General features: G+C 40.7%; 1 protein-coding gene across 2 annotated transcripts; it reads right to left on the bottom strand.

Annotated features, from left to right (window-relative positions):
- Window positions 1–1,131: 1,131 nt before the first annotated feature.
- RPA2 (replication protein A2) lies at window positions 1,132–17,774 on the bottom strand. 2 transcript variants are annotated; one of them, XM_057713892.1, is made up of 9 exons: window positions 17,622–17,774; window positions 17,272–17,378; window positions 13,838–13,939; window positions 13,598–13,711; window positions 9,380–9,454; window positions 8,750–8,866; window positions 3,245–3,352; window positions 2,983–3,077; window positions 1,132–1,839 (listed from the first exon to the last, which is right to left on the bottom strand). In XM_057713892.1, exons 1-9 carry the CDS (start codon window positions 17,629–17,631, stop codon window positions 1,755–1,757), a joined length of 813 nt encoding a protein of 270 aa, XP_057569875.1. In that variant the 5' UTR covers window positions 17,632–17,774; the 3' UTR covers window positions 1,132–1,754. The 2 variants fall into 2 exon arrangements, with proteins under 2 accessions (XP_057569875.1, XP_057569882.1); XM_057713899.1 differs by lacking the exon at window positions 9,380–9,454.
- Window positions 17,775–22,762: the final 4,988 nt, after the last annotated feature.

Below are 22,762 nucleotides of genomic sequence, written 5' to 3' on the forward strand. Positions count from 1 at the left end.
TTCCTGAGACTAGGCTGGACTCATGGCTTGGCTGTGACACTGGGGATTTCTGAGAACTTGGGTCACAGTGCTGCTCCTGCTGTCTCAACAATGTGCCAAGAGAACACTGTATACCTGATATCCGAGGTGACCACAAACATCCCGAACGCAAGCTCCCCTGGCTTGAACAGGCACAAGCTCTACAAAGGCTGGCGTTTCATTCTGCTGAGGAGTGGCCTGCCTCTGCTCAGCCCCAGGGGCCTGCACCGTGCTCAGAAACCACAGAACTCCCGTGAGACCGTGTCAATGCCAAGACGGTAGGGAGTTCAGTATCACTGAGCAGCTGCTCTGTTACTGGGCATGATGAATCAGCGAGTCCTGGGACACCAATCTCTTATTCTGCTTTATTTTCCTAGTAGCTGACCAACAGGATGACACAGGAAGTATTCAATAAATGCTCACTGACTGAATAAGTGGTTTTTGATTGCTAAATCATCGAATTCAAAATTAAAAGAAAAGAAGACTTCAACCCTGAACCACTACTATGGCCCCTTGCCTATTTGAGGGCACTAGCATGGTAACTAGAAAGAGAAGTCCACCACCCACAAAAGAATCCTATCATGCATTCCATACTCAAATGTATACACTTTTTTTTGTTGTTGTTGACATTTTTTTTTTTTTTGGCACACGGGCTTAGTTGCTCCGCAGCATGTGGGATCTTCCTGGAGCTGGGATCGAACCCGTGACCTCTGCATTGTCAGGTGGATTCCCAACCACTGCACCACCTAGGAAGCCCTGTATACACTTTTTTAAACCTGTTTTTAACCAATGTTCTTTCTTTTAGGAAACAATCAAGAACGAACACACTTGCAAATGAACACACTGGTTGACTGACTCTGAAGCATCTGCACAGCTCTGCAGATGGGAACTACCTGCACGTACAGAAAACAACCACCACATTGTTGTTCACTGTCAGAAACCAAGGGGGTGGAGCCTTCTCCACACATCTGCTGCTAGAGCTCATTTAGAAACACAGCTGAAGCAGTTATAGAACTTTCATTTGCATGTTATACCTCATTAACTTATCTCATAATTGGTTGAGATGATAAAGTATTAACTGTTACAGCGCAAAAAAAATAACATTTTCACAAGTTACTGCAATAATAGAACTATTTTATTAAACATACGAATGTACTTATTTTGTACAAAACACATTTCTTTCTCCCCTCTGCCCCACGAAGCTGCCACTCTACAACCTCATGTTTATAAAAAACACACTTTTGGCAGCATTTATGACAAGGTGAAACAAAGTGCAATTCTGAAAGTAACACGTAACCAAAGTGAGGAACAAACACAGGCAGAGGTTAGGGGCTTGGTGGCTAGCTCTCTGCTGACAGGCTCTTGGTCTGCTCATCTTCTCTCAACAGGAAACGATTTAGGAATAGAAACTCCTGAGGATTATTTAAGTAATACTGCCCAACTCCCTTGGTAGCATCCCTCTTCCAATTCAATTCCACTTATCCTGATGTTGTAACTGACTCATTTGTAACTTCTTCAAGAAATTCTGCCCTGGTTTACATCCCTGTCAGTTGCCCACATCCCTCTGAGCTTCAAAAACACAGAAGAGTAGTAAGTTTCAAAAGGATGTCAATTGAGACCTTTTACAGAGGAAACCTACTTCCTAGAAGTCAACATGCCAGACGTGCACAGCTGGAGACAACAAAATGCGAAAAAGGTCCAGCTGGGCAGCAGTGCGGGGACCCCGTCAGACCCAGCTACTCCGCGTCTGTGGATTTAAAGTGGTCGTCATCCACGGTGGAGTAGATGTGTCCCTCGTTGCTTAGAAAGTCCACAGCTTGCCTAGAAAGAAAAAGAAAGCCAAATTCAGAAGAAAGGAAACTGCCTTTTGGAACTGTCCGAATAGGTAAACTTCACTCATTTCTCTACCTTTTCTAGCTTAGCTGACAAGAATTGATAGCCATTTTGCTCACGGAAGGTTCCTGCAGTAAAACTGCAAAACGGAGGTAATCCACGGAGACAAAGGCTTTAGGACTGCCTTGGATCCCTCTCCCAACTTGTGTAGAGCAAAGAACATCGGACCTTACTTACATACCAGTCTAAGCAAACTGAAACCAGGATCTAAAGCTATAGTTCAGATTGCACACAGCATCTCCTAGTATAAACAGCTATTAAAAAAAAATTAGCTTCTCATTCATCCAATGACCCTCAAATTCCCCTCTGGGAAATTAAGTTGCAGGAAGGAAAGGAAAGGTCTTTCCAGAAATGATATGATACCTTCAAATCCTTTAAGGCCCTCAGGGTCAGTGTCATGTTTAATAACAGTAACAATTTACAGAGCACCTGCTACTGTGATGGCCATTCTGCACCTCACCATCACAGTAACTCCAAGATGGGAATTATTATCCTCATCTTATAGGACAGGAAATGGAATTAGACCTGAGCATTCTTTCTATCGAGACCCACAATATCAACTGATTTATAGTAACAACTATCACAAACACCATAACACTCAGTTTGTTTGATTAGTTCATTAGAATCAGGAGGCTGCTTGCCAGCAGGTTATCGGGACCAGGATGTTGGAAGGACTGTCTAATGGCTTCACATCCGGAGAGCCCGAGAACGCTCTCCACCGTGGGGATGGCAACACCAACGCAGCCGCACACCTGAGGACCAGGAGCTTAGGATCTCATGCCTCCAGACTAAATTCCACAAGAGCTATCAGGTCAATTTTTGCTCAAAATTACAACCCTTGCACATAATGGGACTTAGTATTTGCTGAATGAAAAAAATCAATGAGTGACATGACAGGAAGCACCATCTTTGTGAGTCCTTTTTCTATTTTTCCATAACTGAACAACTTTCCTTTTGTCAGTCAACAGTTTTTTTTTAATTTTTAAAATTCACTTCTCATTACCAGGAAACCCTGGTGAGGGGAAATGGGTACAATTCTGGAGCCCCCGTTCACAGAAACCAAATACTCACTTGATTGAGGCTACGGTCATGTGTTGGAGCTGGTTCTTGAGATCCTGAAAGTTCAATCCTTCAGGTCTTGGGCAAGCCTTAATCAAATTCAGCACCTGAAGATTCAAATTAGAAAATTTTAGCAACTACTTTGAATCAGCTCCCCTATGTAAGCCCAAATCCCTTTATAAAAGAAACCAGTTGGGTACTTAGCACCATTAAGGAAGTAACATAATTTACGACTGTCAGTGTCTTGCATGTCTGGAGCCACTCAGGAGTTTACCTGGTTCTGGGCCACAGTGAGGCCATTTGCTGGCATGAAGTTATTCCCACCAAAGTTCCCAGCTTCACCCATTCCTGGACTGCTGATAGGTGCTCTCCCTGCTGAGGGCTGAATTAAGAAATTAGTTAACATTAGTAAATTCACCAATTTAAACACAGTCCTTGCTCTTTTACATAGCTTAATAAATAGTTTACAAAAAACAATTTAAGCAGAAGGTTTCTTTTTTGGCTGCGCCACATGGCATGCGGGATGTTAGTTCCCTGACCAGGGATCGAACCCAGGCCATGTGAAAGCACTGAGTCCTAACCATTGGACTTCCAGGGCATTCCCTAAGCAGAGTTTCCCCAGTAACAACTGCTTACATTGGAGAGGACAGCTATTATCTACTGAGTATTTCATAGGAAGACAGAGTCATCCTCTGAAGCATACTATTTCATACAGCAAAAAGGTACTTCCTGGCTCCTCCTTTTCTTTGTGATGTGAAAGGAACCAGAGGAAAAATAGCACTAAGAAAATTACTGGGACCTGCTATAGTGCTATCTGTCTCTGGTGTGCAATCACGTGAGTATTTACTGACTGTCAACTAGGCATGAAGCATTACAAGGAAAGAAAAAGAGACATAGTTCTCATTATCCTCTCTTTTCTTCTTTTTTACCACCAAACTTTTAAAAAATAATAGACTATAGTCACTGTTTTCATTTCCCAGCACTATTTGGATTCTCCCCAACTATACCTCTGAAATTGTTCTCACCAAAGTCACCAATGCTTTTCAACCAACAAAGCCAGTAATCCCTTTCCAGCCTCGTAACACTTGCCCTCTCAGAAGCAGACACTGCTGACCACACTCCTCCTGAAATGCACCCTCCCTAGGTTTCCTGACACCGTATTTTTCTGGTTCTCCACTTAATTCTCCAACTATACCTTCTCAGTATCCCTTCTCAGCCCCTTCGTCTACCGGCTGATAGTTCCCCCAGGATTTCATCCCAGACCTACTCTGAGGCCACAAATTCTTGGTCCCAATCACCTACTGAAGACCTCCACGCAGCCATCTCACACACTTCAAAATAAAGTTCACTACTTTCCTCCTCAAACCTGCTTGCCCTGCTATATTCCACCTCAATTAGTAAGCCTAAGCCCAATGCTGCAGCCCTTGGCCGCCCGTGAGTCTCCACTTGCTCACCTCCCAGTGTCCCCACAGACCGTTAACACAACCGCCAGTGGCTCAAGCTGATCCTCACCACCCCTGGTAGCCTGATGGGTGCCTCAGCTGCAAGTCTCTCCTACTCCAATCAACCCTCTTCACTGCTCCAAGTGATAACTTCTGATCACGGCTCACCTCTGCCTAAAAGCTTTCAGCTGGCTCCCCCTGCCTGTGAAAATAATATAAAGTGCCTGGACATTCAAGACCTACCACAACTAGACATCAAAGTCTATTTTATTCTTGACCACCTCCTTTCAACACATGGACTTCTTGCCATTCACACACATGCCTCTGACATGTTATTCCATGTCTGCAGTGTTCCTTCCCTCACCTGGGAAACACTCTTCGCATCCTTCAAAGCCCAACTTAATTGCCGCTGCCTTTGTGAAGCTGTCCCAGACATCCCCCCGGGCCAAAGCTAGCTGAGTTCCTCCCTCTTGCTCTCACAGCATCTGGCCCATTCCCTCTTATTAGCAGCCACCACACTGTTTGCTTGTCACGTTCCCCAAGTGACAGCTTTGCACAGTGCCTGGTGGGCAGTAGGTGCTCAATGTTTAATTTATTGAACTGAATAACTAAAGATGACAAAAGATAAAATATGTTAAGTACTCATTACAAGTGAATGAGCATTGTGGAAGCTCATCAGGGGAAACAGAGACTCATTCATTCAACAAACATTCATTAAATGCCAATGCTTTGAGGTCATTAAAAAAAACAAAAATCAGTCATGGTCTCTTGTTTTCAAACTAGATGCCTTCACTTTGCTTGCTGGTGAAACAGAAGTCTTTTTTGTTTTGTTTTTTGTTTTTAATTAATTAATTTAATTGGCTGTGTTGGGTCTTGTTTTGCTGTGCGCGGGCTTTCTTTGGTTGCGGTGAGTGGGGGCTAGTCGGCATCGTGGTGCGCGGGCTCCTTATTGCCGTGGCTTCTCTTGTTGTGGAGCACGGGCTCTAGGCGCGTGGGCTTCAGTAGTTGCAGCACATGGGCTCAATAGTTGTGGCTCATGGGCTCTAAAGCGCAGGCTCGATAGCTTTGGCGCACGGGCTTAGTTGCTCTGCGGCATGTGGGATCTTCCTGGAGCAGGGATCGAACCTGTGTCCCCTGCATTGGCAGGCAGATTCTTAACCACTGCGCCACTTAGGAAGCCCCCCAGAAGTCTTATTTTATGACCCGGTAATACTGAACCGAACGCTATTTCTTCCCTGGATACCTCTGCTGAAATGACCTCATGTCCTGCTTCAGGTGTACCCCTTCCCATATATATATTTTAAGATTTGGTTTAGGCATCACCTCCTCCAGGGGGCCCTTCCTGATGTCTGGGTCAGGACAGGCACCCTGCACTTGCCATTCATCACTGCCTTCACTGCTTAAGTGATCTAAACCGTCAATGCTTAAGGCAAACTCTTTGAGGGAAAAGATTATTTTATTTACTCCTCAATATAATTGTCTATACTCACAGCTTCCACTCATTCTCACTTTACAACCATTTTTATCATAGAACATTTGATACCTAGGTATATATTATGAAATATAGTCGTAAAATAAACACCCTAGGGATTTCCCTGGTGGCACAGTGGTTAAGAATCCGCCTGTAAGGATCAAGTACTATTTTAAGGTCCAAACTTTTTGATCTGGCAGTGACAAGGAAATAATAGTTCAGATTTTTTTTTAAATAAGTACAATGTTGCTCTCCGTACTGGTGATACCAGGGAATCAGAGGGCAAATACCAGATCCTGGGAGAGTAATGATCTTCTGACTGAGAACAAATAAATACTTTCAAAAGGAGGTTAAAATTAAACAAACAAACAAACAAACAAAACAATCCTCCTGCCAATGCAGGGGACAAAGGTTCGATCCCTGGTCCAGGAAGATCCCACGTGCCATGGAGCAACTAAGCCCATATGCCACAACTACTGAGCCTGAGTGCCACAACTACTGAAGCCTGCTCACCTAGAGCCCATGCTCCACCAGAAGAGAAGCCACTGCAATGAGAAGCCCGTGCACCACAATGAAGAGTAGCCCTGCTCGCCACAACTAGAGAAAGCCCGTGTGCAACAACAAAGACCCAACACAGCCAATAAATAAATAAGGATAAAAAAATAAACACCCTAAATAAACACTAATGAAGACTCTCTTTTAAAGAGTCATGTTTCGAAATCCGACAGACCTCTCTCATCATCTTACTTGACTTCTAGGCAGCATTCTACAACTGAACTCCATTCCCTCCTCAGAATACTCTTCAGAATACGCTACAGAATCATGTTTCCTGATTTTTTTCCTGCCCAACTGGCAACTTCTTTGACTTTCTCTGGCTCCTGCTGTGCCTCCAGTCTCCTAAATGTTAATGTCTCAGAGCCCAGGTCTCTGACCTCTTAACTCACTAGTTATCTCGTCTCATCTGAGGCTTTAAATACCATTCACACAATGATTCCCAAAGCACTCTCCAGCTCTGACCTTTCCGGAGTCCCAGCCTTACACAGTCAACTGTCCATTCTGGTCTCCATTTGGGTGTCTAACTGGCATGTCGCATTTGCTAAGTCCAGAACAGAATTCTGGATTTTACCCTCTAAACCTGCTAGCTTCATCTAGTTACTCAAGCCCCAAACCTAGCAGTTATTTCTGAACCCTCCCTTTTCTTTATATCCTGTATCTAAACCACCAATAAGTTCTGTCAGCTCTACCTTCAAAATATATTAGAATCTAATCACTTCTTATCCCAGCTGCTGCTACCATTCCCCAGAATTACTTCTGTTGCTATTATTGGTGCCTCATAGCCTACTTTCCATACAGCAGCTCAAATGAGCTTTTGAAAAGGTAAATCAGACCATATCACTCCTTAGTCAAAATCTTCTAAAGGTTTAGTGTTACTTAGAAAAAAGTAATCCTTACTATGGCCTATAAAGCTCTACGTGATCTGGGTCCTGCTCCTTGACTACATCCCTCTACCGCCTCCCCGTCATTTGCTTCACTCCAGACAGTCTGGCCTTCTTGATGGTCTTAGATACGCCAAGCTTGTTCCAGTCTCATGGCTTCTTTTTATTTCCTCTGCTTGGAATGTTCTTCTCTCATCTAAAATGATACCATTCTTGGGACTTCCCTGGTGGTCCAATGGTTAAGAATCTGTCTTGCAATGCAGGGGACGCCGGTTCGAACCCTGGTTGAGGAACCAAGATCCCACATTCTGTGGGGCAACTAAGCCCCCACGCTACAACTACTGAGCCCACAAACCACAACGAAAGAGCTCGTGTGCCACAACTACAGAGCCCATGAGCTCTGGAGCCCACGTGACACAACTAGAGAGAAGCCTGTGTGCCACAACTAGGGAAAAGCCCACACGCCACAATGAAAGCTCCCACGTGCCACAACCAAGATCTAACGCAGCCGATAAACAAATAAACAAATAAAAATAAAATATTAAAAAAATAAATATTAAAAAATATAAAATTATATATACCATTCTTATTTCCTCCATTACTGTCTTCTCCTACTCTTTATTTTATTTTGCTTTACTTTATTTCAGAGTACCTATAACTACCTAAAATTATATATTTGGTTTCTTGTTTATGGTCCATTTCTCTCAAGAATATAAGTTTGAGGGCAGACACATTATCCATCTTGTTCACCACCATATTCCCAGGGCCTAGAATAATGATCGGTATATACTAGGCTCGATAAATTGAATGAATTTATCTCTGTATCCCTAGTGCTTAGCAAAGTGCTTGGCACAGAACAAGATGCAACAGCTCCAGTCCCTCCTAATGTAACCAGTCCTCCACCTTGCCACCAGAATCATCTAAGGGCACTCTAACACTCAGATCAACAAACTCTTTGTGTGTTCCTAGATGGACTGGCCAAACTGAATTCATACTACAGAAAATAATGTTGAGAAATTTCAACATGAAGCAAGAAATATAATTTCAGGGACAAAATAATGGTGCATAAATTTTCTTGTTTAGCTAATAGTTTGGAAGGAAAGCAGCAAAATGCTGTCTTAGTCGGGGTTTAAGCTGAAAATCCTGAAGCTAAGAGCTTAGCCTATAATTATGTGTCTACATTTGAAAGCTGTCATGGCCTCAGCCATTCAAGCCAGTGGGGTCAGAGGAACTTGTAATTTTGAGAGGAACATGAGTGTTTCATCTGGAAGAAAATAACATGGCAAAGCTCATGGAGAAGATTTCTTGAGGACTGAATGCCTTTTTTCTGGCTTAATCTTCAAAATGTCAAGGAAATCAAAGCAAGAGCACAGAAGTGTTCTGTTTTCTTCCAGGGAAGAGAAAAAAACGACTCGAGCGACGTTTCTCACCTGGCTGGGAGACCTGTTCAGCATCATGTGTGCATTGACTACTTCCAGAATATGTGTGGTGAACTCATTCATATCCTCCAGGGGCATGATCTTAAAGGCTACCAGGCTTTTCTTGTTCTATCAAAATAAAGAGAGAAATGTGAAAAAAGCATGAGCACATTCAAGTCAATTTCAGGTCAAAACATCATGGTTCTTTCCTTGATTACAGTATTTTACTAAATGAGGAAAATGTGTTATATACTGACAAATTTTAACTCAAAGTTAATCCAAATATAGTCAATGAAATACAGTCAAAAGAATAAAACTAGTTCAGAGATGTTCAATGATATTTCCAAGGTTATATACAACCAAAGTCTAGTCTCCACATCCACTGTCTGCCCTTCTACACCTAATGAATTCCATAGATGGCACAGATGTAGGCTGAGATCTTGTTCTTTCTCTACCTTTCTGTCAGTTTTATACTGAGGAAACCCATTATTCCTTTTGAAGAAGAAAATAGTGAGATAACTTCAGTATAACTCCCATTAAACATAGAGACTTAGCTAAGTTTTCAGTATCCTAAACTTAGGCATGACTCCAGAAACTGCTTCATGCACATACATTTTAACTGTCGCTTTTTCCTGCCTTTACCTGAAAAGATCTCAGATGACCAGCCACTTTCACATATGTTTCTGGAGGAACCACAGTGTTTTCACCGCTGGCATCCTAACAGAAAAAACACAACACATCACTTAGATCTTAGTGATGTTGGTGAAAGCCTCTTTAAAATTTCAAAATTGGGACTTCCTAGGTGACGTATCGGTTAGGAATCTGCCTGCCAATGCACGGCACATGGGTTTGATCCCTGCTCCAGGAAGATACCACATGCTGCAGAACAACTAAGCCCGTGCACCACACACACACAAAAAAAATCGAAATTATGTACAGAAAGAGAAAGTTACAAAGTAAGAGCTAAAAGATCCTAATGTAGCACTAACTAGCTTATTTAGAATTTAATTTAAAAAAATAAAATAAAATCAGGAATTATAATAAAAATATCTCTAAACGTAATTACCAGTTCCAAGTTCTATGTTATGCATATCCAAAAAAAAGGGCAACAATTATGGTACACTCACTCAGTGCTCTTAGGCACACAACTTTCTGGGGGACATATTTATTGGCATAGCAACTCTACTTTTAGAAATGTAAGAAAATAATTAAGAACATGTATTAAGATTTAGCTTTAAGAGTATTCATTACAGCATAGTTTTGAATACTAAAACATTTAAAACAACCTAAATATCCAACAAAAGGTGCACATTCATATAATGGGATACTTTATACTGTTGCAAATGATAATGCAGAATTCTATTTATTGCCCAGGAAGACCAGCTGTAACCCATGGATAAAAGCTTATTTCTCAGGAGGGGAAACACATACATCTAGATGTTAACAAAAGTTAACTGGGATAATTATAAATTATTTTAATATTTCTTTTTTGGTTTTCTAGACTATGTACCTATTATTTATAAGAAAAATATATAAGCTGACTCAAATTCTTTTCTGATTATAAAATACATGAGTATAAAAAACTAGAATATAGAATTTATATTACCTAAAAATAAAAAACACCCCAATTCCCATCACGTGGAGATTATCAACTATTTGCATTTCACTCTACCTATTATTTTACATAGCTGAATCTATACCACAGATAAAACTTTGTATTCCCTCAAAGAACATTTTAAAGCCACCTGGAACTAACACAACATTGTAAATTAAGTATACGCCAATAAAAATTAAAAAACAAACAAAAAAACACTTGGAAAAACTAAAGCTGGATCTATACTCTCCTTTTAGCAAAATATATCATTTAATTATAAAAAGACTTAATCATACATAGAGATACAAAAAGCAACCATAGAAATTAGGAAGGAAACATGAACAATTAAAAAACAACAATTTGAAACAAGGAAAGGCTAGCTTTTCAAAGTCAAAAGACAAACTAGAGAAATCACATAATCACAATAAGAGGTTACTATTTTTCAGGCTCTTGCAAACAAAAATAAATAACCAAACACTCCTGGGGAATCAAAGAACTTAGACAACTAAAAATCCCCCCACAAATTAACATTAAAGTTGAAAAAAAATTCAATCTCACTAAAACCAAAGAATTACACATAAAAAATGAGAAAATTCTCAGTGACAAGACTGTATCTTTTAAACTATCATACAAAAATTTAAGACTTAAAAAACCCATTGTTAGGGTGTGGAGAACTAACTGGGCACTCTCATGCACTAATTAAATTGGTAGCTTTATCAAAGGCAATAAAAAATGTAAACTTAAGATTAACCAAAAAAGAAAGTAAAAACATGTAAAATGTATATTTCCTCCGGAAAACCTAGCTTAAACTGATCCTGAGATAATCGCATAATCATGAAGAGATGTATACAAAGATACTAACTGGGGCATTGCCTATAATAACAAATGATGGAAATAAGCTAAATGTTCCCTGAATGGGTCTACAAGTAAGGGATGATGTATCCTTATGACGGACTAGGCAGTCACCAAAATTGATGATATAAATCTGTATTTATTGACAGCAGCTGCATATCATATCATCCTTTATGTAAAACTATAGGCATACATCTCATAAATGTACAGATATGCAAAGGGAAACATATGATATGAAAGGGTATTTACCAAAATGTGTTGTAACAGCAGTCATCTTTAGGAAATGGGATTTCAGGTGATCTTTAAATGTTTATAAGTGGACACTACACACTTCATATGAGCTAGTAGTATTAGGCATCTCTAGTAACTACCTCTCCACTTGATAGCAGGGACTGTGTCTTTTGCATTCTGTCTACCTAGAACCAAGCAGTCTGGTTCAGAACTGGTGTTCCAATTATAACTGTTTAATAAATTCTCCTGTATTCTTCTGAAGTGCAAAAAACAAAGAATACATAACTATCAAGTTAATTCTTCACAGATGACTTGTGGTTTTTGAAGTGAAAATAGCACACAAAGTATGTATGATACAAATTTCCTACAATGAACGTATTTTAAAAACAACATAAAAAACCAAGAGGCTTTCTGCCCAAAAAAATAAAAAGGGTATAAAGTATATATTTTCTTTCAGTCTGCTTTCTCCATGTTTATACATATTCTCATATATACGTTGCTTTGCAAAAATGGGGCCACACTGTGTGTACTGTCTTTCACATGCTCTTTTCCTCTCAACAGCGTATGGTAAACACTTCTTCGTGACAATACATACATTTCTACATCATTTGCAGTATTTTAAAAATATACCATGGTTTAATTAATATCCTATTGCTAACATTGAGATTCCTTTCAGTTTTCCATTGTTATATATGATGTGATGATCAGCAATCTTACAACTGAATCTCTGCATGTATCTTTATTTCCTTAATATAAATTTCTAGCAGTGGAGTGCTAGGTCATTATTTCTGTGATGGATGATTTTGATCATCAGCTGATTTTTTAAAAATTAATTAATTAATTTATTGGCTACATTGGGTCTTCATTGCTGCGCACGGGCTTTCTCTAGTTGCAACGAACGGGTCTACTCTTCATTGCGGTGCACGGGCTCCTCACTGCGGTGACTTCTCTTGTTGGAGAGCACAGGCTCTAGGCTCGTGGGCTTCAGCAGTTGTGGCACACAGGCTCTAGAGCACAGGCTCAACAGTTGTGGCGCATGGGCTTAGTTGCTCAGTGACATGTGGGATCTTCCTGGAACAGGGATCAAACCCATGTCCCCTGCATTGGCAAGTGGATTCTTTTTTGTTTTTAATTAAAATTTATTTATTTATTTACTTATTTATTTATTGGCTGTGTTGGGTCTTTGTTGCTACGCGCAGGCTTTCTCTAGTTATGGAGAGCGGAGGCTACTCTTTGCTGCGGTTTGCCGGCTTCTCATTGTGGTAGCTTCTCTTGTTGTGGAGCACGGGTTCTAGGCGCACGGGTTTCAGTAGTTGTGGCACGTGGGCTCAGTTGTGGCTTGCAGGCTCTAGAGCACAGGCTCAGTAGTTGTGGCACACGGGCTTAGTTGCTTTGCGGCATGTGGGATCTTCCCAGACCAACGCTTGAACCTGTGTCCCCTGCATTGGCAGGCAGATTCTTAACCACTGTGCCACCTAGGAAGTCCCATCGGCTGATTTTTGAGAAAAATTACAGTCATAACATCAAGGCAGGATGGTATCCACTTCCCCAGACAAACACTGACAAATCATTCCACAAATTAAGCACCTACTACTCTCAACAGAAGTGGATGTTGCCATTCTTTTTTTTCCTTTGCTAATTTAATAAGTTAAAAATGGTATCTTAATATTTAGTAAACCCGCTGTTCTTATTGTTGCAATTTGTATTTCATCTATTATGAATTACTTGTGCATTTCTTTGCCCATTTTCCTAAGGTGCAGTTGCTTTTTCCCTTTTGCTTTGTAAGAACTTTCATTAATTAAAAATTTAAAATGTCTGTAATATGTTGCAAAAAATTTTCCCACTCATTTAAATAATATTTACTCAAGGCCCACTATGTAACTGGCACTATTCTTGGTGCTGGGGATACAGCGCCAACATGAAAATCCTTGTTCTCACAGTTTATATTCCAGTGTGTCCTGTCACTTGTCCTTTAACATTGTTTATAGTATTTTGGGAAGTTTAAAAGATTCTAAATTTTTATGAAATTAAATGTATTGGCCTTTCACATTAGGGTTTCTGCCTTTGATGTCTTGCTTATGTTTTATTTTTACAGTAAGAGCTGCCTTTAAAAAGTAAGACTAAAAATGTTCAACATCTCCAAAGTCCCAAAGTAACCCTACCCTGATTCAAAAACTACTTACATCTGTGTCAACCCACTGGCGAACATCCATGGGTGCAGCTGTCATGTCATCTATCTTGTAAACAATGTTGGTCGCAGCCTTCTCTGCATTTCTAATTATCCCCACAATAGTGACCTAGACCAGAAGAAAAAAAAGTTTGGTTTTCTTGGAAGTCAAAGCAACATTTATGTATTTTTAAATGATGTTAGTTTTATTTCATTCTTCACATTAAGTGACTCTTCCACAAATTATTTTACATACCTGTGAAATCTCAACATTTCCAATTTTGAACACTTCATCCACCAGAGTAGCAGAAAGCAGCTGAGATATGGTACAGGGTACAATGTGCTGAGCTCGGGCTCTCTGAAAAAAGTACACATAAACTCAATTAGGAAAATGATAATTACTGTTCATTTAGCATCTGCTATGTGCCAAGCACTTTACATATCACACAATCTTCAAAATGCACCTCATTATCCCCACTTATCCCTGAAGGTCCATGATACTAGCGACATTTCATTTTGCTGAAGCATAATTTTTTTAAAATTAATTTATTTATTTTTGGCTGTGTTGGGTCTTTGTTGCTGCGGGTGGGCTCCCTCTAGTTGCCGCTAGCGGGGGCTACTCTTTGCTGCAGTGCTCGGGCTTCTCATTTTGGTGGCTTCTCCTGTCATGGAGCATGGGCTCTAGGCATGCGGGCTTCAGCAGTTGTGGCACACGAGCTCAGTTGTTCCGCAGCATGTAGGATCTTCCCGTACCAGGGATGAAGCATAATTCTGAATGGTGAGTACTGCCAGGATGGTGGAAAGGAAGCCCAGCCAACTAAAAGCACACGTCACAAAAGGTGGCAGCCAAGCTTGAGGGTAAAGATTATGGCCCCACCACTGAGGAGCAGTGTGCTCTTGGTCATGTTTCTCTATGCATCTGTACCTCAGTTTCCTCATCTATAAAACTAGGAATGATAAAATCATTAAAAATCATGAAAATTAAATATCTGGTGAAGTACCTAGGATACCCGGCACATTGTAAGCACTCAATGAACGTTAGCAATTATTTGGTCAGCTCTGTTCCTCACTCTTTGTATCTCCAATAGCTTTTAATAAGGATGTAAAAGAAAGAACTATGTTTTTCAATTTTACTTTATGGTATTTTATAAGTGAAGTTATATGCTATATTAGTATTTCTATATTTAAAACTTGTTGAGGTCCTGGGATTTAGCTCTTACAATCTACTATATTTTGTTTTCACCTATCACACCTGAGACTTTTCACTGTATCTTCAGCATAAGAAAACTAAGAGCCACTATGGTAACAGCAGCAAGAACATGGGCTTTGGAACCAGACAGTCCTACAGACCTGTGTTCAAATCCCAGCTCCACAGCCCTGGACACACCACTACTTATTCTGTAAAATGAGCATATTTACCTTTTGAGCTGTAAATGAAACATATAATGTACATACATTATATATATTATAAAAGTATAAAAGTGCTAATCTCAATCTTTACAGTAGTAGGTATTCAATAAATATTATTACTCCTCAGGGAAAGAGTTACATACAGGTAATTACTGAGGCATTAGTAAATACCTTCCAGTTCATCTCAAATCACAGTGAGTTCTTATTTTTAATGAGCGCCTATTATGTGCCAGGAACTGATCACAAAGAGTTCCTGGTTTGTTCTAAAGAGACTCACAGAGAGGGTGCCAGCCCAAGTATGTTTAATTTTGAAAAAGCTGACTATGAACCACTGGCTACTCTGATAGTTCTGTAAAAAACCAACATTTTTAAAGGCAAACATGGTCAGTATTAGAAATTTCACATGATTCAAATATAACAGGTTTACAGTTGATAGGAAACATTTTAGATAAGAGTGTTTACCTAATTTACTGTGGAAAAGGCACTAGATTTAAACACACAAAAAAAGACCTGGGTTTCAAACTCCAGCTTATAATCATCATTTTTCTCTGAAAAGCAGTCTTCATGCACAGCCCCGTGTAGGGATACTGAGATTAAAAATTCTAACAACCAGAATGAAGAAAAATAGTTAAGCTTAAGGAGAAAAGATGAGAACCAATGACCTATCTTTTGTGTTTTCCTTTACACCTCACGGAAGACAAAGTTAGAGGACTTGGAGTCCCCTCTGGTCTTCCTGGGAAAAAGAAAATTACAATGGACAGAATTTGCTCACCAGATTTCGGATTTGCACAGCCTCATGTGTGCACTGTATTACTAGCTATGCAAGCTCAGGCGTCCCTTAATCTCCCTGAGCCTCTGTTGTGCAATGGAGTAAATAATAAATATCTTACAGGATTATATAAAATAATCATATGAAAAATATAAAGCAATGCCCAAATGTATGAGAATTATCAATGGATTCTTTCCCACTGACGTGCCCCTGTGAATTAACAGTTTAGGTAAAAGCTTATCACCTAGACATAAAACACAGAACCTACTAATACTGAATCTTAACATCAAATTCTGTATTTAAAGGATAAAATCAACAGCAGCTATTAAATGCAAACTCATTTCAGAAAGAATGAATAACAAGCATGTGGACAGCTTTTTACAGATCATTTTCCTATACATTACCTTATTTATTAATTCTCAAAACCACCCTGTGACATGAATAGTACTAGTACTATTATCAGATGAGAAAAATCAAGAGCCAAAACCAAGGGTGCAAGTGTCTTCACTAAACTCACACCAGCAGTTAAAAGGCAAAGTTGATTCTGGACACCATGTATTCTGGCTCCAATGCTCAGGTTCTTTTTTAATAATACTCTCTAGCACCACTTACTGAAAACAACTCTGGGGCTTCCTAGGTGGCACAGTGGTTGAGAATCCGCCTGTCAATGCAGGGGACATGGGTTCAAGCCCTGCTCCAGGAAGATCCCACATACCGCGGAGCAACTAAGCCTGTGCGCCACAACTATTGAGCCCGTGCGCCTAGAGCCCGTGCTCTGCAACAAGAGAAGCCACGGCAATGAGGAGCCCGCGCACCACAACGAAGAGTAGCCCCCACTCACCACAACGAAGAGTAGCCCCCACTCACCACAACTAAAAAGAAAGCCCGCACACAGCAAAAAAGACCCAACACAGCCAATAAAATAAATAAATAAACAAATTAAAAAAAACAAACAAACAACTCTGGGGCAGACATAATTATATATATTATTAAGTCTCACAACAACCTTGTAAGTGATGTGTTATTAATCCCATTTAGTAGGTGCAAAATAGATTCCCAAAAAGGTTATGACATTTGTCCAATGATACCCCGCAAGGAGTGTCAGAACAATAGTGGAATATAGATTCACTAGACTTAAAACACCATGTTCTTTCCACTGCATTAAAGCACCTATTACATTTCACTTAAAAACGACTCCCAATACATGAAGAATATAAACTAGGCTATACAAACAAGTTCAGGTTTCCCACAAGATTGATTCATTAGTTCTACTCGTAAAAAACAACAAACAAAAACAAACAAAAAAACCCCCAAGGAAACAACACATGCAAAATTAAGGGAAATTCCATTTTTCAAAATTACAGCACTCAATTATAAGATTCGCTAACAACTGACAATTATCGTATCAGCTCAGGTTTAACACTCTTCCTTCATCGCATACATTTTCTCCCACAGATCAGTTAGAAGATTCAGGACAGGATAAAACAAAACGAAGTACGCTCTCAACCTACAGACTTCTTTTCGGCCTGGGAAGGTGTAGGCGATCCAAAGCCCCCCGGGGACTGTGCATAGCCGCCGGCTCCCCCAAAAGAGGAGCTGCTATAGCTTTCAAATCCACCTGGTTTTAAACAACAACAGTATTAATATCCATGTTGCCCTCTAAGGCTCTAAAAAATCCACAGCACCCCCCCAGACTTCACCCCAGCCACTCCCAGCGAGTCCCTAACCTTCCCCCGGCCCCGCACGCCCCCACGGCCGGCCCCCTGGCTCCTCCCCCACCCCCGCCACCACAGGCCTCTCCCACCCGGCCCCTTGCTAAATCCTTCCTGCGATTCTCATCATCCGCCCCATTCATCATTACTATTCCACATCTTCGTCACGATCCCCTCAAGAGAGAGTTTCAGAAAGTGCCGATCTGCTGGGTTCCCCGAACACCCTCAGGACCCTGCTGCGGCCGCTGCGCTGTATCTACTTTTCCCTGGCGCCACAAACTCCTTCCCGCGAAGGACGGAGCCAATCAGCATCCAGAACGCTTCTCACTTCAGCCAATCAGTGCTCACGAATCTTACGCCTTTTCCGGTCTTCTCGGGCCTAGCTCCTGAAAACGCGCACTCTGCTCCGGAGAGGGTCGGAAGCCTCTGCAGCCATCGTTACTAAGGGCAAAACAGACTGCGCAAACGGAAGTAAGGCTGAGAGACGCTGTGATAGGGCAGTGTCTCAAGAAAATAACCAATCAAGATGATATTTCCGCATCTCAGGCCGTGGAGTCCCGCCCCCGTCAAGTGAATGACATCTTACGTCACTTCCTTTGTACGGCACCCTCCTGTTCCGGCCAAAGTCTTCCCAAACGACGCCTTAATCTAAAGCGTTAAAGTGGAGTTTATGCGTTTGCGTCTCTGCCTGGCGATCGCGAAGCATTTGAGCCCCGGGGGAAGTCACAGTACTGGTTTCACAGCACCTCGTTGGGGTTGCACATTCTTTTCCTTAAAGAGCCAACTTCAGTTCCTGTATTGTCACATCCTCGTCGTATTTTTTCCCCAGCGATTCTGTGAGAAACCTACACTGTCTTCCCAAGGATGGTAGAAGATCTGAGCATGACATCCCCTCAACCTGTCTCTCCTCACCCCGGTCTAATCCAGCTTCGTATGCTCGGTTGCTTCAAGTATTCTTCATATAACACGGTTGTGTCCCCCTTATAGAGAGTGGAACACGTCTGTAAGTTCTTTGCTCTAACTACTACTGTGTTGTTAGGACTCCTCCCCCGCTCCCCAGTTAATTTTTTAAAAAATACTTATTGATGTCTCTTTTGTTCCAAGCTCCGGGCTGGCTGTTGGGATTCAATGGTAAATAAGATAGACATGGTCCCTGGGCTTCTGGGCCATTGTATTTTCTTTTGCTAAAAATACAGGCACTGTCTTAAACATTTTACATTTATTAACTCGGTCCTGTGAGGTAGGTAAATACTGCGTTGTCCCCGCTTTACAGATGAGAAAACTGAAGCTAAGCCATGGAAGTGTACATTCAAGCCCAAGAAGTCTGATTCCATCAACCAGTGTACTTAGTATACCTTCTTGAACATCCTAGAACTGGGGCACAAACTCACAGGACAACTGGGGTCAGGGAGGAAAACTGTAAATATAGTGGATTGGATAATAGAGGGGAATTTTTTAAAATACTTTTTTTCTCCACAGTAAGAAAAACACAACATAAGCATAATGGTAAATAGCAACTGACATAAAGAATATTGGCTCAGCGTTGCCAGCTCATCTGAAGTTTTTTTTAGCGGGTACCAGAAGTCTGCATTTTTATGTAAAAATTTCCCAATTTTAAGTGTTTGTAAGTAAATTTAAAAATTAAAAAATGCTATGTAGGCCAAAAAAAAGGCATCTGTGGGCCAGATGTTGCTTCTGTGCCATTCTTTCCTATGTAAATTCTGTTAGCCTCCAAGTCATTGCTGAGAAATAAACAAGATACAGCCAAGAACAAAAGTCATATCAAGATAAAATTATTATATTAAGCCTAAGGTGATTGAAACTTTCATAGTCTGACAAGTAAGAGCATATTTATGATATGTAGGATAAAATTTTGCAATTAAGAGTAATTGGAAAGGGACTTCCTGGTGGTGCAGTGGTTACAAATCCGCGTGCCAACGCAAGGGACATGGGTTAGACCCCTGGTCCAGGAAGATCCCACATGCTGCAGAGCAGCTAAGCCCGTGCACCACAATGACTGAGCCTGCGCTCTGGAGCCCAAGCGCCGCAACTACTGAAGCCTGTGCGTCTAGAGCCCGTGCTCTGCAACAAGAGAAGCCACCACAATGAGAAACCCACACACCACAATGAAGAGTAGCCCCTGCTCACCACAGCTACAGAAAGCTTCTGCATGGCAACAAAGACCTAATGCAGCCTAATTAATTAATTAATTAAATTTAAAAAAGTAATTGGGAAATTTAAGATGTGGGTTCACTTGGAGTAGTCAGCCTCATTTGGGGTTCAACTAGTTATAAATTCAGCTGAGAAGGCCATACGTTTAAAAATAAATAAAATGAAATATGACTATCTTAAAATATAACAATCAGACTAAGGTTTCTGCACATCTTTTCAAGAGCTTGATGATCTAAGTTAAGCAGAGGGCTCAGTTCTCAATTAGCGCTAAAATGATTAGTATTTACCTTTTGTTTAGTGGAGGCAATGAATTCATCTCTCAAGGTTTAATTTTATCAAGTTGAAGTCTTCCTGTCACATAGAAGGGCTTTCTGAGAAGTCTTCCATTTCCCTCTCCAGGTAGACTGCTATCAGGAAAAACCACAAGACTGAGAAAAGGAGAACGCACCCTTTAAAAACAATCTGGTGATGCACCCATTAGGATGGCTACTATTTTAGAAATAGAAAAAAAATGTTGGTGAGGAAGTGGAGAAACTGGAACCTTTGCACACTGTTAGTAGGAATGTAAAAAGGTGTAGCCACTATGAAATACAGTATGGCAGTTCTTCAAAAAATTAAAAATAGAATCATCATATGATCCAGCAGTTCCATTTCTGGGTATATACCCCAAAGAACTGAAAGCAGGGGTTCAAACAGATACTTGGACACCCATGTTCATAGCAGTGCTATTCACAAAAGCCAAAAGATGGAAGTAAACCAAATATCTATTGACAGATGAATCAATAAACAAAATGTGGTATGGACATACAATGGAATATTATTCAGCCTTTAAAAAAGGAAGAAAGGGACTTCCCTGGTGGCACATTGGTGCCCAATGCAAGGGACATGGGTTCAATACCTGGTCTGGGAAGATCCCACATGCCTCAGAGCAGCTAAGCCCATGCACCCCAACTACTGAGCCTGTGCTCTAGAGACTGTGAACCACAACTGCTGAGCCTGTGTGCTGCAACTACTGAAGTCCGAGTGCCTAGAGACAGTGCTCCACAACAATGAGAAGCCCACACACTGTAATGAGGAATAGCCCCGCTTGCCACAACTAGAGAAAGCCCACACAGCAATGAAGGCCAAACACAACCAAAAAATAATAAATAAAATAAGTTAAAAAAAAGCTGTTACAAGTCAGCAATAAAAAAGACAACCTGATTAAAATGTTATAAAAAAGTTTAAAAAATAAAAATAAAATTAAAAAAAGGGAGGAAATTCTGATACATGCTACAGCATGGATGAACCTTGAAGACGTTATGCTAAGTGAAATAAGCCAGTCACAAAGGACAAATATTGCATGATTCCACTTACAAGAAGTATGTAGAGTAGTCAAATTCATAGGGACAGGAAGTAGAATAGTGGTTACCAGGGACTAGAGAGAAGGAAGAGTGGGGAGCTATCACTTAATGGGTATGGTTTCCATTTAGGAAGATTAAAAAGTTCTGGAGGGACTTCCGTGGTGGCACAGGGGTTAAGAATCCACCTGCCAATGAAGGGGACACAGATTCCATCCCTAGTTGGGGAAGATCCCACATGCCGTGGACCAACTAAGCCCATGTGCCACAACTACTAAGCCTGCACGCAGCAATGAAAACCCAGCACAGCCACACAAAAAAAATTGTGGATTCTGGAAATGGATAGTGGTGCTGGATGCACAACAGGAATGTAGCTAATGCCACTGAACTGTCCTTGAAAAGGCTAAAATGGTAAATTTTATGTTGTGTGTATTTTACCACAATTAAATTTTTTTAAATCGACCCTGATGTTTATGAGTATCTGCCATGTGCCAGATACACGTGTTCTTTCTGCTAAATGCTTCATATACATTATCTGCCCAAGTCTTGGACCTGCCATGGAAACCTCCAAGTTTGTTTTGCCTCCACATTATAAATATGCATATTTTAATCAGAACACTCTCAACATTGATGAATTTTCATTTAGACTTAATTTCCTGTTCAAGTTTGTGTACGTGAGATTTAGCCATTTCTAACTTTTTCCATTTTCAATTTTGCAGAAATCATTGTGAATCAATTCTTTCCTGGGCAAACTTTATAATGAGGGTTAAATGCGTCATTCAAATTTGATCCATTCCAAATTTTACTGGTTTTTCACATCTACCCCTATAGTTTCATGGATGCTAATTTCTATCGATTCAGGGATTTCTGGTAGTGTTTTTTTTTTTTTTTTTTTCAGTTTTTAAAAATTTTTTTTTCTTTAAGAGCTTTTATTGAGATACAATTTCTGGTAGTTTTCAATGTTATACACAAGGTGTGATTCTCTTTTTTTTTCTAAGACGATGTTACTGCATGGAGTAGCCCTTTTCAGTTTTATAGTGTACTGATTATTTCTACCAGTAATAATCATTATGAATTGGATAATACTGATATAATTCTTTTAACATCAAAGAGGCTTTTATAAGTGGTACAGAACACTCAGAACTATTTGTTTAATGCTCAATTTTTTAAACTCTTACAGCTAGTAAACCTTGAAATCAATCTTTTTGGTATTTACACATTGTTTACAAACTTAAATACCCTTCAGTTTTTGTTGTTGTTGTTGTTGTTGTGGCACTGTTTTCTCTTCTCTAGTTGTGGTGTGCAGGTGCCAGGGCACGTGGGCTCTGTAGTTCATGGCATGTGGTCTCTCTCCTGGAGGCCTTTGAGTTCAGTAGTTGTGGCGAGAGGGCTTAGTTGCCCTCTGGGCATGTGGGATCTTAGTTCACCCACCAGGGACTGAACCCACATCCCGTGCATTGGAAGGCAGATTCTTTACTACTGGACCACCAGGGAAGTTCCCCCCTAAATGTTTAAACTGCAATTGAAGTGTTAGTATGGCTGATCCTTTTTTTTTTTTTTTTTTTTGGTTGCATTGGGTGTTTATTGCTGCCCACAGGCCTTCTCTAGTTGCTATGAACGGGGGCTACTCTCCATTGCAGTGAGTGGGCTTCTCGTTGTGGTGGCTTCTCTTGATGCGGAGCAAGGGCTCTAGGCAGGCGGTCTTCAGTAGTTGTGACACACGGGCTTAGTTGCACGGCATGTGGAATCTTCCCGGACCAGGGCTCGAACCTGTGTCC

This window comes from Hippopotamus amphibius, chromosome 1, assembly GCF_030028045.1.
Source record: "Hippopotamus amphibius kiboko isolate mHipAmp2 chromosome 1, mHipAmp2.hap2, whole genome shotgun sequence".
NCBI classification, from domain to species: domain Eukaryota; kingdom Metazoa; phylum Chordata; class Mammalia; order Artiodactyla; family Hippopotamidae; genus Hippopotamus; species Hippopotamus amphibius.

Bases quoted from the DNA above. Each gene is read 5' to 3' on its own strand.
- RPA2 (XM_057713892.1), bottom strand. The intron at 9,455-13,597 runs GTAAGTAGTTTT...TTTTTCTGTTAG, and splicing joins GCCAGTGGGTTGACACAGAT to GATGCCAGCGGTGAAAACAC. The intron at 3,078-3,244 runs GTAAACTCCTGA...TTGAATCTTCAG, and splicing joins TCACTGTGGCCCAGAACCAG to GTGCTGAATTTGATTAAGGC.